We start from the raw sequence: 14,693 nt of genomic DNA, 5'->3' as shown, positions 1-14,693 counted from the left end.
TCACATCTACCACATGAGGTGGCACAAGTGGCCTCAAGACTCTTCACACTCACATAATTGTAGGACACTCCTAGGACTCTAGGACCACACACACTAGGACTCCGATTCCAACAAACCCCCCCTCGGAGCTAGGGTGAGAGACTATGACATCATCCAGACTGTGCATCCCAGGCAATCTCAGAGGCTAACAGCTGAGCATAATTCAGAGGTTGAACCAAGCACTCTCATGGCTTAGGTGTCAACGTGATCAGAGACTCAAATCTGAGCATGGATGCATGACCAACTCATAGGTCGAGGGAGTACACCGGAACTCGGCCAGGCCTGATAAAGGAAAGACATAACAACCCCCCCTTGTCTCCTAACTGGGTACATGGAAGTAAGTGGAGCCTTTTATAGGACAAGGCACACAAAATGACAAATTATTACATCATTTTAGGGGGACTACCCAAGGCAGAGTACCTAACACACATGACTCTAGAAAGCCCACTCTTCATCTATCACCTCATGGAGGGATAGATCAGAAATAGCAGCAGTGCAGGCTTGTTCCTCAGGTCCAGAAGGTGTATCTTCATCGTCTTCGTCCTCACTCTGTTCCGCAACCAGATTGGCATGTTCTTTGGCTTGTACCTTTGCCATTTTCTTGAAGCAACGATCCTCTGGATGGCCAAGTTTCTGACAGTAATTACATTTAAGAGGTTTTCCGTTCTTCTTGGGCTTATTCTTGAGAAAGAATGCTTTGCCAGATTCGAAGGAAGATTCTGCTTTCTCTGTAAGCCTATGGTCCTCATCAATGAGATGAACTACCATATCCTTAAAGCTCATATTGCGGCTGACTCTTAGGACAGCAAGGATCTCATTGTACTTGGAAATGTCTTCAATACTGGAGAGAAGTACAGCAACTTGATCATCATCTTCAACAATGGCTCGGATGGCAGATAATTGTTGGAGAATTGACCCAAGATTGCTCAAGTGTTCAGTTTCCTTCATCTTGAGCTTGAAGAGTTTTTGTTTGAGAAATACTTTGGAATTATTGATCTTATTTCCAAACAAATTCTCTAACTTTTCCCAAACGTCGTTTGCTGTCTTATCAAAATCCACATGGTGGATAAGGTTGTCAGCTAAAGCTAGGCCAATGATAGCCATTGCTTTATCATTTTGGTTCTGCCACCAACTGATTCTAGCATCATCACTTTGGGGTTTTGGCTCCTTGCCATTGGTGATATTCCATATCCCTTCTCGCATAAGAAGAAGCCGGAGTTTTGTCTGCCAAGTTGGGAAATTGCTCCCTGAGAATTTCTCGATGAGCAAGGAGCTTTTTATGCTATCCATTGGTGGGAAGGTCTTAGATGTTATTACAGCCAGTGTCTAAATCCCTTACAATGTTTACTCAGATTTCAAAAAAGGCCCAAATTTTACATGGTAGAAGCTTCAATTATGCCAAAGGAAGACACAAAACAGAAAAGCGCTAAATTTTAGGGTTAGGGTTGCTGCAAAAATTAGGGTTTGCAGAAAATCGGGGCTTTTCAAAATTTCCTAGAGCATAGTGTTCTAGCAACACTAGGGGAGCTTCAGATCATAAAAGCCCCAACAAATTCACCCAAAATGAGGCAAAAATCTTCAAAAACGTAGAATATCTCAAACGGACTGTTTGCTGGTCAATGGAGCTCATGTGGAGAGGCGAACGAAGAAGATCAACAGCGTAGTTCCAAAAGAAAGAGGAACATCATTAGATCAGCCCAAGAGATACGCAATGAACAGCTGCAGATAAGCGATGCAGCTTCAAAGGATATGTCGGGCAGGTGACGAGTTGTTGCGCTCAACCAAAGATGACGAGTTACGGTAGTACTCAGGATGCAGCGTAGAGCAACAACTCAGGTCTGTTGTGCGAGTCGATGGCCACAGCCCTCAGATCGTCAATCACCAAGTCAGCTCCATGGCTGGCGCCGTGGCAGGTCTAGCTACGTGGGCAACCAGTTGCGTGGGCAACTAGAAGCAGCATGGGAGCAGCAGGTTCGAATCCGGCAGGTCGGACCAGCAGGTGTTCGGGCAGAATGGTGAGCTGCGTGGGCAACAGGAGAAGCATGGGCAGCAGGAGCAGCTGCGTGGGTAGAGAGGTGCAGCAGATGACAAGCAGAGTGGCGAGTAGAGAACGAGCAGAGTGGCGCAGCGGAAGGAGCTCAGTTTGTCGCAGCAGAGTGACGACGACGGATGGGCAAGCGGAAGAGTGGTGAAGGATGGGCAGGACGCTTCATTGCGAGAGGTAAGGCTCAGTCAGGGAAGACCTGCTCTGATACCATTTGATGGAAATGAGGAGAGGGTGAGAGACTTGATCACATGATTGAAGACAAGAGTTGAGGCATAAACTGATGTTGATAGATTGATAATCATAGCAAGTACATAGCCTCTTTTATAGGCTGGTCAAGCCTTACAGACACCTCATAGATGAGGTCACACACAAGAGAATCTAGATCCTATAATCTAGGTGAGGAATCACATCTACCACATGAGGTGGCACAAGTGGCCTCAAGACTCTTCACACTCACATAATTGTAGGACACTCCTAGGACTCTAGGACCACACACACTAGGACTCCGATTCCAACAGCCTCCCCCCCCTGTATGCATTGATATTGAGCCACTCTCCCTCCCCTAAGCAGCTTAGTACTCTCACAAATTTAGAATGTCAATCTACAACTTTTCTCTTTATATTTTATGTGGATAGCTTTATTAACATGTGGTCTAGTATGGACCATTCTCATTTGGAAACCTACCTGCTCACTTGCTCACATGTTTGTGCTCCCAGTGGACTCACTGATGTATATGTCAAGAGGTTAATTGTATACTTTGTTCATCAAGTGGCTAGCCGTGATAGTCCGTTAGTTGCCTGCATCCACAGGATCTTCTACCTTGTAAATGGATATTTTAACATTCTTGGTCCAGAAGGTGGGAAAGTCTTTGCGTGGAACTTTTGAAGAGCTTGGTTATGCATGGGGCAACCACTCCCCACCCATGAGCTTGGTTATGCATGAAGCTCACTGCCCACCCATGAGTAAGGAGTTTACTCGAAGGTCCTCCTGATCCTTAGTCTGTTTTGCAACTTCTCGATGACTTCTTTTAGATGGGTTGTGGTGAGAGCATAGAAGTGGTTGGGCAAGGGCTGTCCTCTAGATTGAGTTGGGTTTGATGGGGGCTAGTGTATCATTATAGGATTTCCAAGGGCTAGGATCATAGATAGGATAGGATGATCTTCTTTCTAGGAATTTCAACAAAAATTCTTTGGAGTTGTTGCTATATAGGATGCTGAAGAGCTCCTGATCATGGCAGACAAGGAACTGTGACTTCTTGTGCTGTACCAAGCATTGATACTCTTTGCTGGTATTTTCCTTGTCAGGCTGTTCTTGTTTGGTCTTAGAGTACCAGCATTGCCTAAGTGCTTTGTATTCATCATCTACCAACTGCTTTGGGAGCATACCATTAGAGTGACTTACCAATGGTTCTGCGAATGAGTGCAGTGTTGCAACATGGGAAGGAGGCTTTGGCATCTATATCTAATTGGATATCTGTGTGCTTTAGGAGGGCATAGCTGTGGTCTAGAGAGTGATTGGAATTGTACTTGTAATATGTGGATGAGGTCATCTTGTGTATATCTTGTAAAGGTTGGGGACTAATTAATCAGGGGGTGTACTATGAGTTCAAAGATCTATGATGTGTTGACAGGGAATCTCATGTTGTAGTCCACTACATTGTGGCCCCCCCACCTCCGTGTTGGCAACATGTATTGGCCTCTAACCCTGGCCATCTCTGTAATGTGTTATAACTGATAATCTCATGGTGGTACACATGTCTAGCAATTGTTTTCCATATGTGCAACTATAGACTTGTTGTGTGTGTCCTTTGGCCTGTGTCTGAATCCTCGCTAGTGGGGAAGATCATAACATTCTCCTGGAATTCTAAGGACTCTGCTTGCATGTCCGTAGTCCAAGCATGGAAGTCCCCCATGAGTAGGACCTCTTATCTCTGGATGTCCTCATAGAAAAAACAATAACAACTATCCTCTTCTTGAGCTTTCTTGGCATAATCCAACATTTGTGGAGGAACTCTACTCATGACTCTGAGATGTGTTTGGAGGGGTGAGCAGAAAAAGAGTTGCCAGTCGATTTGATCCACAAATTCCTCCATCGGTGCAGGTCTCTCATTGAATATGAATACCTCTATTTGAGGGGGGGGTGTCTGCTCCTAGATGATCACTCTGCCATCGCTGTATACTGCCCATTTCCCTTTTTCCCTTGCCTCCATCACCCTTCTACTGCCTCCTTTCAGTGTTCAATTTGCATCTATGTAAGTTCTTTGTTGATGAAGATTGGGGTCTGTTCTCTGTCAATATGGGGTTGATCTCTCTTTTGTGGAATGTTATGTTTCCTTTCGGTTCATGCCATATTTAATCCAGCATTTATGCATTACAAGGTCTCTATCAAAGATATCGGATACATCTTTCCTCAAAAGTGACGATTGCTTTGTACCACTTGCATTGTTTCTTGTTGGATTCATTTCAGCAACCTTGTGGAGATTTATAATTTGTTGGCAGAAAGGCCAATGGTGAAATACCTGTTCAGTCAACGAGGAGAGAGAGCGAGAGGGGGGGGGGAGGCAGGGAGAATTATAGGGACTTGTAATGCGCAGGCAGGATAGGAAGGAGGATGACCTCAAGCTATTCTGTACATAAGCTGTATTCCTGCATAATTTTGCTGATATTTCTTTATGTATGTCTTTCATGGTTGAAGCATGAGGCAGGACATTTTCTAGTTGCTTATGCTCTTGGAGTTCTTCCAAAGAGCTACACATTATCAAGCGTAGATGCTTTTAGGAAAGGCGGTTCTCTGAACGTACAGGCAGGGACCACGTTTGTCGATGTTCAATTTCAAGAAGAGGTATAGACTTATAATATTTTTGCAAAGGATTTGATATTAGAGTTTATGATAAATTTGTGGATATAAAGATTCTCTTTATAGATGTTCTTGATGTTCTTTGAAGAATTAAGACTGAGTCCTTTATGGTCATGCAGGTGAAATCAGGAAAGCTTTCTTCTACGGTAATTTGCAGTAACACACACTAAAAGCTTATGTTTTGAATTTGCTCAGATTATTTCTTACAAACCATTTTTGGTAGGATGCTTGTAGTTATTGTAAAATCCAAGATTGAAGGCTATTTCATTCAATAATTTTAATTGCCATGATACTTATAAACAAAACGAGTTTGAAGAGATTGCATACACATTTTTTAAAAGGCATTGTTACGTACTATATCAATTATTTTTTAATATATGTACTGACAAGTTTGGATTAAAACCTTTTACAACCCCCCAGCCACATCCCCCCCCCCCCCCCCCCCGTGCCATCCCTTTTCCCCCCCCGCTCCCCCCCTCCCAAAAGCCCCTGCTCCAGTTCACTTGGCCCACCTTTCTACTCAACATTTGGCTCAGGCCAGCTAGCTGCTTAGCCTTTTGTCCATCGTAGCTTGTCCTGGAGAGCAGAAACTTCCTCCAAGCTGGGTAAGCTAGCTTGGGGGTCAGTTCTGTGCATTGCAGGTGCAAACGAGAGGACAATTGCATAAGTGACATAATGGTACAGGTCCACAGATGAAGACTTTTGAGGCATCATCACCGGAAGCCAGCTAATAGGCAGTGATTCAAGTGCAATATCCTATGTATTTTTTTCCTGAGCACCTATGCTTGTACTGTTTGAGAAGACATACCAGAGGAGATCAGCATTGTCTGGACCTCCGAGGCGAAAGTTTCCTATTATAGCAAGAAAGCAAGGAGGTAGTTTTGAAGTTTTTAAAGATGACAGGTGAGCTGTTTGGAAAGCACAGAAAGGCATCAGGTGATAAGAGGAATAAAATAGAAATACAGTACCTCTCCATGATCACAGCTCATTTCTACAATCAATGAGATGATTGTGACTAAAATGGAAGAAGATAACAGAATAAATGGAATGTAAGGTGACCTCCAAGTCTAGGAACAGGTCAGATTATAGAATGCATTAAAGTCTAGGATTGGTGGACTATTGGTATGAAGGATGCGTCATGCGACTATACATGCAATTTCATTCAAGATAGAACATATATTACAAGGTAGCAAGTCCATGCAGGAAAGAGGACCAATCTCACGTACAGACACCTTCAATAGTAAAGAAGACGAGATGGGGAACTATAGACAAACTAAACAGAGTAGAGTGCAAAGAGCTTATGCAAATCTGGCACTCCAAGACCAAGCTAGGACACTCAGACAAGGAACAAAATGGGAAAGAGTACCAACACTTAGTGAGGTACAAGAAACAACACATTCTGTTCGACAAAGCAAGAGCACTTAAGCATTCTCTATAGCAGTAATTCCAGAGCTATGGAAAAAACTCTTGGAGAAGAGGATGCCGGGGCCATCCTAGATCTTTGGAATGAATGACACTCTCGTTGTAAGCAGCCCATGCCAGACATCATTGACATGCCGCATGCCACTAGCTTGATACTTTTCACCATATAATGGCAAAACCAAGGATCACCAGGATGATCAAGCCGGGAAACAATTCCACCTATCCTGGCTAAGCTTTTCAATGAGGCCTTCTGCAAAGGATTTCCCACAGCCTGCATCATCAATGTCATTATCTGGATTGGAGTCTAGACACAGAAATAAGAAGTATGCTGTTTTTTTGTTGATTTTTGGAAGGCCTTTGAGTACTGCAAGCTTGCGTCATTCATGACTCCAAGAATTAATTGTTAGAAACATGTCATCTGGGTCGTCATGGCCTAATACAAGAGTCATTGGCACTACACAAGGGATGTTGGAAGAGGTTAGTAGCATTGTCAATGTGAAGCAAGGGTATGTTTTATCCTCCCCCTCTTTTGGCCACACTAACAAGTTGGTATCTGTTGAGGACATTCTAGAATGGTTGGTTTCAGCAGTGGCAAAAGCTCTCATTTTCATCTTGCTCTGTACCTATGACACGATGTTGATCTCAAACATAGAAAAGGGTTTACAGAAAGAATTGCAGCTTTAGAAGCATTTTGTAACAACCAGGATATGAAGTTCAAACCTTGGCAAAACAAAGGTCGTGATCTTCACTTTTGGTGGAAAGAAATAGATCATAAGTTTCATAGATGACTATTCCAGAAAGATTTGGGTGATTTCTTGAGCGAGAAATCATGCATATTTTCTCAAATTTTTCAATTCACGGCTCTTGTTGAGAAAATAAGTTTGATCAAAGCTTTGAGATATGACAGTGAGATCAATACAAAAGCTATAATTTTGTAGGAAGAGTGGCATCAGTAATAGTTTGCTACCATTGCCTACACTCCTCAATAGAATGGACTACTGTGATATGACTGTATTAAAGTCCTCTTGAGACCCTTTGGGATCTATGGGACTGGTGACCACTATTGAACTCAATAGTGGCCCATTACATTCATTGAAAAGAAATCTCTACAACACTTTCTATGTCGTGAGTATTTGTTGGGCTATTTTGTGTGCTAGCCCAATGACTTTGTTGTAGTGCTCCAGGACTTATTTTAGGTAGCTTTAAAGTTTCTAGGCTGACTATTCCAGTAGATTTTTCAAATACTCCGCTGCCATTATACGTTTCTCTGATGTGTGCATATGCTCGGCATTTTAAAAGCATGCGTCACTCATCTTCTACCTCCCTTGCAGGTCAGATTTTACATATCCTTTCTTCCATTGGGATCTTGTGCTGTGCCCATCTACCCCTCTCCACCTCTAGATCACATGAGCTGGTTCTTATTTTGCAAATTAAATGTCTTTTAAACATTGATATATCTATCCCAAAATATTTTTGCATTTCATACCTATCCATCATGTTTATCTCCTGCTTGTGAAATTGCATTTTTGCTCTTGGGTCTAGCCATAGTAGAAAGGGACCTTCAGACCTGTACATGCTGTTGTGGATACCTCGTGGGAGATACTGGCAAGTATTGCAGCATGGCATATCTGGAGAGCTAGATGCACAGAGGCATTGGATGGATCTCAGGTCCATCCCTCTCACACCATGGCCAGTAGTGGACTGATACCATACATACTTTGATGGCCAGTTGGTCGACCATGCAGAGTTCCTCCCGGGCAGCCTTCGCCCGAAGGGATATTTTTCTTAGGGAATGGGGGGGCTCTCCTTTCTTCTCAGAGTCTATAGCAGGATTGAGGTAGCATTTTCAGCCTCTTCCTTGGTTTCTTTCCAGTTTGTATTGAGGTTTTTTTTGTTCATGCTATGCATGGTGTATTTCCACTCTCAGCTAGCTCTTGTGGATTTTTTTAATACTTAATAGAAATCTCTTTCTTGGAAAAATAAAAAGTAGAAAGGAAGAACAGACATCTAGTTGAGGCAGCCAAGTCTGTGCGCAAAGACATGGGTATGCTGAACTGTTTTTGAGTAGTAGTAGTGTTTACAGCTGCATCTGTGGTAAATATGTGTCCCAACAATGGGGTGAAGAATGCAAAACCCTATGAAGCTTGGTAAAAAAGGAGACCAAATGTCATGCATTTGAGAGTTTTTGGCTATATGTGTTACGCATATATTCCAAAACAACAAAGGTGGAAGTTGGATAGCGAGCAGTCAGATGCATTTTCATTGAGTACAATGAGCAAAGCAAAGGGTGTAGGCTATGTCACCCTAAAAGGGAGGTATAGGCAGTACCACCTTGAATCCCACGACATTACCATTAGCAAAGATGTCATCTTCAAAGAGAGGGAAACTCACTATGTGGTCACTTCAAAGAGAGGTAAAGGCTGCACCACCTTGATCCCCACAACATAATCAAGAGAGGGAAAGTCACTAAGTGGTCTCAAAAGTACAGCCAGACTTTGGGGTAGATGACCTGATAAGACACAAAGAAAGCAATACTTTGGGAGGACTTTATAGAGCAAATATTCTCTCTTTAGATCTAGCATATAATTAAGTCATCTTCAAGACCCGTCATCCCCAAAAAAATTGGGTTTGTGTCGTTCTTCACTATCTTCCTTCACCCATAGAGCCCTTAAGAGACTAGACTTTTGCACACCAAGTACCAAATCTACTCCAGTGAGAACAATTCTTTCCAAGACAGCACATTCTCATGGTCTCTATGGTAGAGGGATTTTAAATCAGCCTTTTTAAATGGCGATTTGATGAGATGGATGAGCCTCTTGGCTTTGTGCAAAAGAAGCAAGAGCAAAAAAGTTTGCAAGCTCCACAAGTCACTTTATGGGCTTAAGCAAGCACCCTAGTTGTGGTACACGAAGATAGATGCCTTCTTCAAAAAGTTTGACATGACAAAGGCAGCGTTCACACCCCAACCTCTTTGTGTTCCAGAATAATGACAGCATCATACTTGTCATTTTCTATGTGGATGATCATACACTAATTAGACACTCATAGAGCAGCTCAAAACAGCACTACGGATAATACCCTTATGGCTTCAGTTTGGTATAAGTGTCATCTCCCATAAAAACATGTGATATTTATCAATCAAAGTTTTCACCCCAAAAAAAAAGTGTCTGAATCCTTTATAGTAGGATCTTGGACTTGTGGTCCAAAAAAAATTCATTTTCTTCTCTAGATGATATGTAAGTCCAATCCTGATTGGTTGCTTGGCACATGATTGTTTTGGTTTGTTTTGATCATCTCTGGTTGTCCTTATCTTCATTGTTCATCTCGTTGTGTCTTCCTGCATTGTGAATTAAGACTTGGTGCTTATTGTGTTAATAGTTAGATTATAATTTACAATGTGATTCTGAAGATGATTCTTATGGAGTGTTCGATCCTCTTCAAGGGCTTCAAATGTTAGTGGGCTGTCGTGCGTAACCATGGCTGTGATTAATCTCATGCTTCTCTTGCAACCACTCATCGAGCTGCACAAGGGAACTTTTGCAACTTTTTTCAGGCCCTCACAACCTTCACAAGGATTACATAATGAAAAAGTAAATTCAATCTCAATACAATGGCATGTGAGTTGTGGTTTGATGATACAAGAGAAATACTCTAATTTTAACGAGCGAAGACTACTCACAACAGCAAGTGAATCTTAACTGGACCTGATGCCATGTTGAGGAGAACAAGAGAGGAGGAATCACAACACTAACAATCAGTCCACAATGGGGTGCCCTAGCACATGCACATTTATTGAAGGAATAAGAATATATAAACATGGTAGAGTAGGGTGTGTCTTAAGTGCCTTCTTAAGTGCCTTCTTGGGTCCATGGAAGAACTAAAGAAATTTATGCACAATGTCCCATTCGTGATATTTTGACCTAGTAATAATGGGACCATTGGTGCTTTACCTATTTGCTTGTAGTGTTTCACCCTTCTACTTATGTATGGTCTCAAAATGAAAAAGGCTTATTTTTCCATCTTAAAAATGTGTACTGACATTGAGTGCATTAAATGGTGCGCCTTACAGACTTTAAACAAATATTCATGCATAGCATTGGCTGGTGTGGCAACAGAATATCTCCTATATGGCCTTGCAGAAGGTGGTCTGGCAGATATACAACAGGTAAGTATCTTTATCGTTTGCTCTCTAAATAAAATTTCAATAACTGACCATTCTCAAAATCGTCGCTAGGTACACTTAGAATAATTCTTTTTTATTGTTTTCTTGAAATATACCTTAGGTATGCTTTAAAAAAGTCATATATATATATATATATAGAGAGAGAGAGAGAGAGAGTTTATTATAGCCTTCAAAAGGCTGAAGGATCTATGAGACTGAAGAAAATTGGGTACGAAGCGATGGAGGCACTAAGGCAGGATTCAGCCTTCCACACCCAAATTTGATATCTGAGACCATAAAAAAGGAAAGACAACATATCGAGATACACCATGATGTCTCCATGGAAGGCTGCACGTAGCAAATCATATCAGTCTACAAGAGGCCATGGAAGATCAATATGGAGGAGCCAGTTGACCATTTGTTCACCTATGTGTTGGCTACTTTGCCCAGGGGACACCAATTGTGCGACGCAGAATATCAGAAATAATATCGAAGGACAATGGCTCTGGTGAAGGCTGGCATTGTCGAGGGATGAAATATGTGATAGGACACTGTTAGTGATCAACTTTGGTAACCCTGCTTACCTCTATGGGCATCGAAAAATAGCTCGCCATCAAGCAAGCGCACTACCACTCACGTCATCTGTTTCTCAAAGTCCAAGAGTAGAAAGGGGATATCTCTGGTCCACATGTGTGTGTCATCATGCTGGCGGGTTTGTCTTGTTCTACTATCTGGGTCTCAGTTGCATATTATTGATATGTGTCATCTCGGTGGAAGAAGTTAGTGATCATTGTCCTCTGGCCGAGCTCCATAAAGACCTCTTGATCTTGTCTGGTCTTGTCTCTGCACTCTGAGCAGTTAATCTATATGTCACTAGCCCTCACGTAGGAAAGACGCCACACATCTCTAATCTGGGTGGACCAGAAAAGATGAGAGTAGTCCAAATTCATCTCTGAAGAGATGGTGGTGTCATCATCGGATCTCATAGTACACATGGCATATAAAGATAAAGTGTTCCTCTAACTCAACCTTGTGCATCCCAACTCAATACACTGTCGGTGTGAGGATACATGAAACTGCCCAATCGAGATCCTCGGGACATGTAGGAGATGGACCTGTGTATAACTGGGGTTATCGATGAAAACCCTCCTCGGATTTCGTAGGCAATGATCTCTATAGAAGCTGAGCTTTTCTGGAAGCTCGTGAGATGCTAACCAAGTCCATTGTGTGGAGCTATAGGACATCCTCCTTTACAATTTGGTTTCCCTCATGATAGATGAGCGGGACTTATGGAGTTTGATGAGGCATGTATCCATTTGCATGTCTGAGCATACCAACTCCTATGGCCATAGATGAGGAGAGACCAAACCAAGGTAGCCTGCTATTGTGGACCCAAAGTCTCAACTCTACTAAGATACATGACCACCTAAAAGGTATGCATATCAAGCTGAAGGGAAGTTGCTCCAAACTCTGCTAGAAGGATCTAATGTGGGACCGATGGTTTATTGTGGGATCATCCATGCGAGTAGCCTCTCTATCTAGGATTATTCAACCTCTAATAAGTTTGGGCCCGAAAAGGGGATACCATGCATACTAGCTTAATGAAGAAAAGAATTGAAGAGAAGAGACTTAGTTTTGGGATCCTGAAAGTGTGATTTGAAACACTGTTACTCAAGTATGACGAGTGTACCATACCCTTTCCTTAGTGTGTCTTGCTTATCTAGTGTCATTTTGAAGGTTAGGCTTGAGAAGAGGCCTCCTAAGTAGGTAGAGGATGTGACGATCTCCATTGTTGCCCCATCAAAGACGAATTGTTGTTGGTGTGTTGCTAAGAGAGAGAGAGAGAGAGAGAGAGAGAGAGAGATGATATGATATAATATGATTGTCTTAATGTCCTCGTGAGACCCTTTAGGATCTATGGGAGAGTGATCACTATCAACAAGTAGTGATTGTTTACATCCATTGAAAGAAAATAGCATAAATAAAAGCATAAATGTGCTATGCAGTGAGTACTTGTGCCACTAGCCTGTGTGCTAGACCAAGTACTTTGTTGCGATATTCTAAATTTTCCTTTATGTTGTTGCCTAGCTCTTTGGCTGGCCACTCCAGTAGGGATTTCAGGTTGCTTCTATTGCCCCTATAACATTCTCTGATTTGCGCATGTGCTCGATATGTTAGGAGTACATGCTGCTCATTTTCTACTTCTCCTGCGGGGCAGATTTTACATACTCTTTCCTCTCTTGGTACCTTGGGTCTTACCCATCTTCCCCTCTCCACCTCGAGATCATGTGAGCTGGTTCTGATTTTGCAGATTAAATGTCTTTTAAATATTGAGAGAGAGAGAGAGAGAGAGTTGCCTAGCTCTTTGGCTGGCCACTCCAGTAGGGATTTCAGGTTGCTTCTATTGCCCCTATAACATTCTCTGATTTGCGCATGTGCTCGATATGTTAGGAGTACATGCTGCTCATTTTCTACTTCTCCTGCGGGGCAGATTTTACATACTCTTTCCTCTCTTTGTACCTTGGGTCTTACCTATCTTCCCCTCTCCACCTCGAGATCATGTGAGCTGGTTCTGATTTTGCAGATTAAATGTCTTCTAAATATTGAGAGAGAGAGAGAGAGAGAGAGAGAGAGAGAAAGAAAGAAAGAAAGAAATTTTATTAAAGGTCCACGGAAGGCCATACATGGCCTATGGGACACAAAATCATCCGAAAGGAAAATACATCATCAACGATGCGCCAACTAGGTGGCCTCATCGTAATACAGCTAAGATGCCAAAAATGGCTACAAAAATCCTAGATACAAAATGAAATGAAATAGAGTACCAAAAATGCCTAGATACAAAATGTAAAATATGAAATATGAGGAACATCATCTTCCCTAAGGGGTCTGTGATCCAAAGAAATGATGGAAGTCATGGCCATCGACCATGCCTCCTGCCATGAGTGTGAAGATCTGGGCAAGTGTCAAGTGGGCTGCTGGCGGTGCCAAGTCTCCATGGAGCAATCTCCTCCGAAAATCTGCCATCATCCTCCGTCGTCTAGAAATAAAGCGACGGGTACGGCCTCTGTGTAAGATCATCCTGCGGTGCTGCCGGATCATGTCATATGTACATCCTCGGGGTGGAACCATCGGTGCTCTCTGGCAAGCTGGGCTATCTCTGTGCTCATGGTCTTGCGCCTCGTCCTGCTCCTCATGAATAACCAGGTCTCTGGCAGGGATGCGACGGTGCTCTCTGAGGAATCTCTCTCTGTATCTGGTGATCTCCCTGATGAACAACGCTAAGCAATACTGATCCTCATACTCCATAATCCGAGAGAGGTCCAAATCCGTGCCCAAATAAACAGTGAAATCTGCCACGGATCTCATAATATAAAGGGCATATGCAAACAAAGTGCTCCTCAGTCTCCACCTCCCCCATAGTGCAACAAGGGCATATCCTAGTCTCTCGCCTGGGTCTATGTCCGGTAGCTGTACGACGCATCCTGCCGGCCTCAACGTCTAATCTGTGGGAAGATACCCTGAGCTGGCCCAAGGCAATCCTGAGTGAGTGCGACATATGAACGCCGATATATCCTGGGGATATGATGAAGCCATCCTCTGAAATCTTGAGAAAATGGTCACGATATGTGGCCATCTTCGTAGAAAGCTCTGTGGGATGAACCCAAGTGCGAAACGTGTGTAGCTGCAACAAATCTGCCCTGATAACCTGACTGAGCTCATGTCGAGTGAGAGGGAGGTGAGGGGCATCTATGCTGCATCGAAATGGTGGCAGCCTATCCATATCCAAGCCCAACGAGGTGAGCCCTGTGGAGAGTGTGTGGTACCAACAAAAAGTATGACCTCTCTCCGCTAACATCTGCGAGGATGTCAGTGCTAGCCACGGTAATCGTGCTCTGCCTGCTGCTGAGTCTCCGAGCACCCTGATCTTATGCAAGTATGTAACTGACTGAAATGCTGCATCTAGCGCTAGGGGTGTAGCTCCGAACTCTGCGAGCATAATCTGATGCGGTACCATGGGCTTCGCTCTGATCAATCTGGAGAACATGATGATTTGTAACCTCTCTACTCGTCTCCAATCTGCAACACTGAGATCTCCTGCCCAAAAGGGGCTAGCATACATGGCTGCAGGTCTCACCAGCGTATCGAAAAGTAAGGACTTCGTGT

General features: G+C 43.1%; 1 protein-coding gene across 1 annotated transcript in view; it reads left to right on the top strand.

Annotated features, from left to right (window-relative positions):
- The window catches only part of LOC147897245 (uncharacterized), a 66,751-nt gene that overhangs the window by 43,317 nt on the left and 8,741 nt on the right, over positions 1-14,693 (top strand). The window contains exons 4-6 of the mRNA XM_087380833.1: positions 4,781-4,927; positions 5,062-5,088; positions 10,434-10,529. Of these exons, the coding sequence (XP_087236959.1) occupies positions 4,781-4,927; positions 5,062-5,088; positions 10,434-10,529 (270 nt within the window). The remainder of the gene's footprint in view (positions 1-4,780; positions 4,928-5,061; positions 5,089-10,433; positions 10,530-14,693) is intronic.

The sequence above is a fragment of the Dipteris shenzhenensis genome, chromosome 10 (genome assembly GCF_047967505.1).
Source record: "Dipteris shenzhenensis isolate YYH24624 ecotype China chromosome 10, Dip_SZ_1.0, whole genome shotgun sequence".
Taxonomy (NCBI): domain Eukaryota; kingdom Viridiplantae; phylum Streptophyta; class Polypodiopsida; order Gleicheniales; family Dipteridaceae; genus Dipteris; species Dipteris shenzhenensis.
Note: the sequence above shows the minus strand (reverse complement) of the source record. Positions and strands in the feature narration are given on the sequence as shown.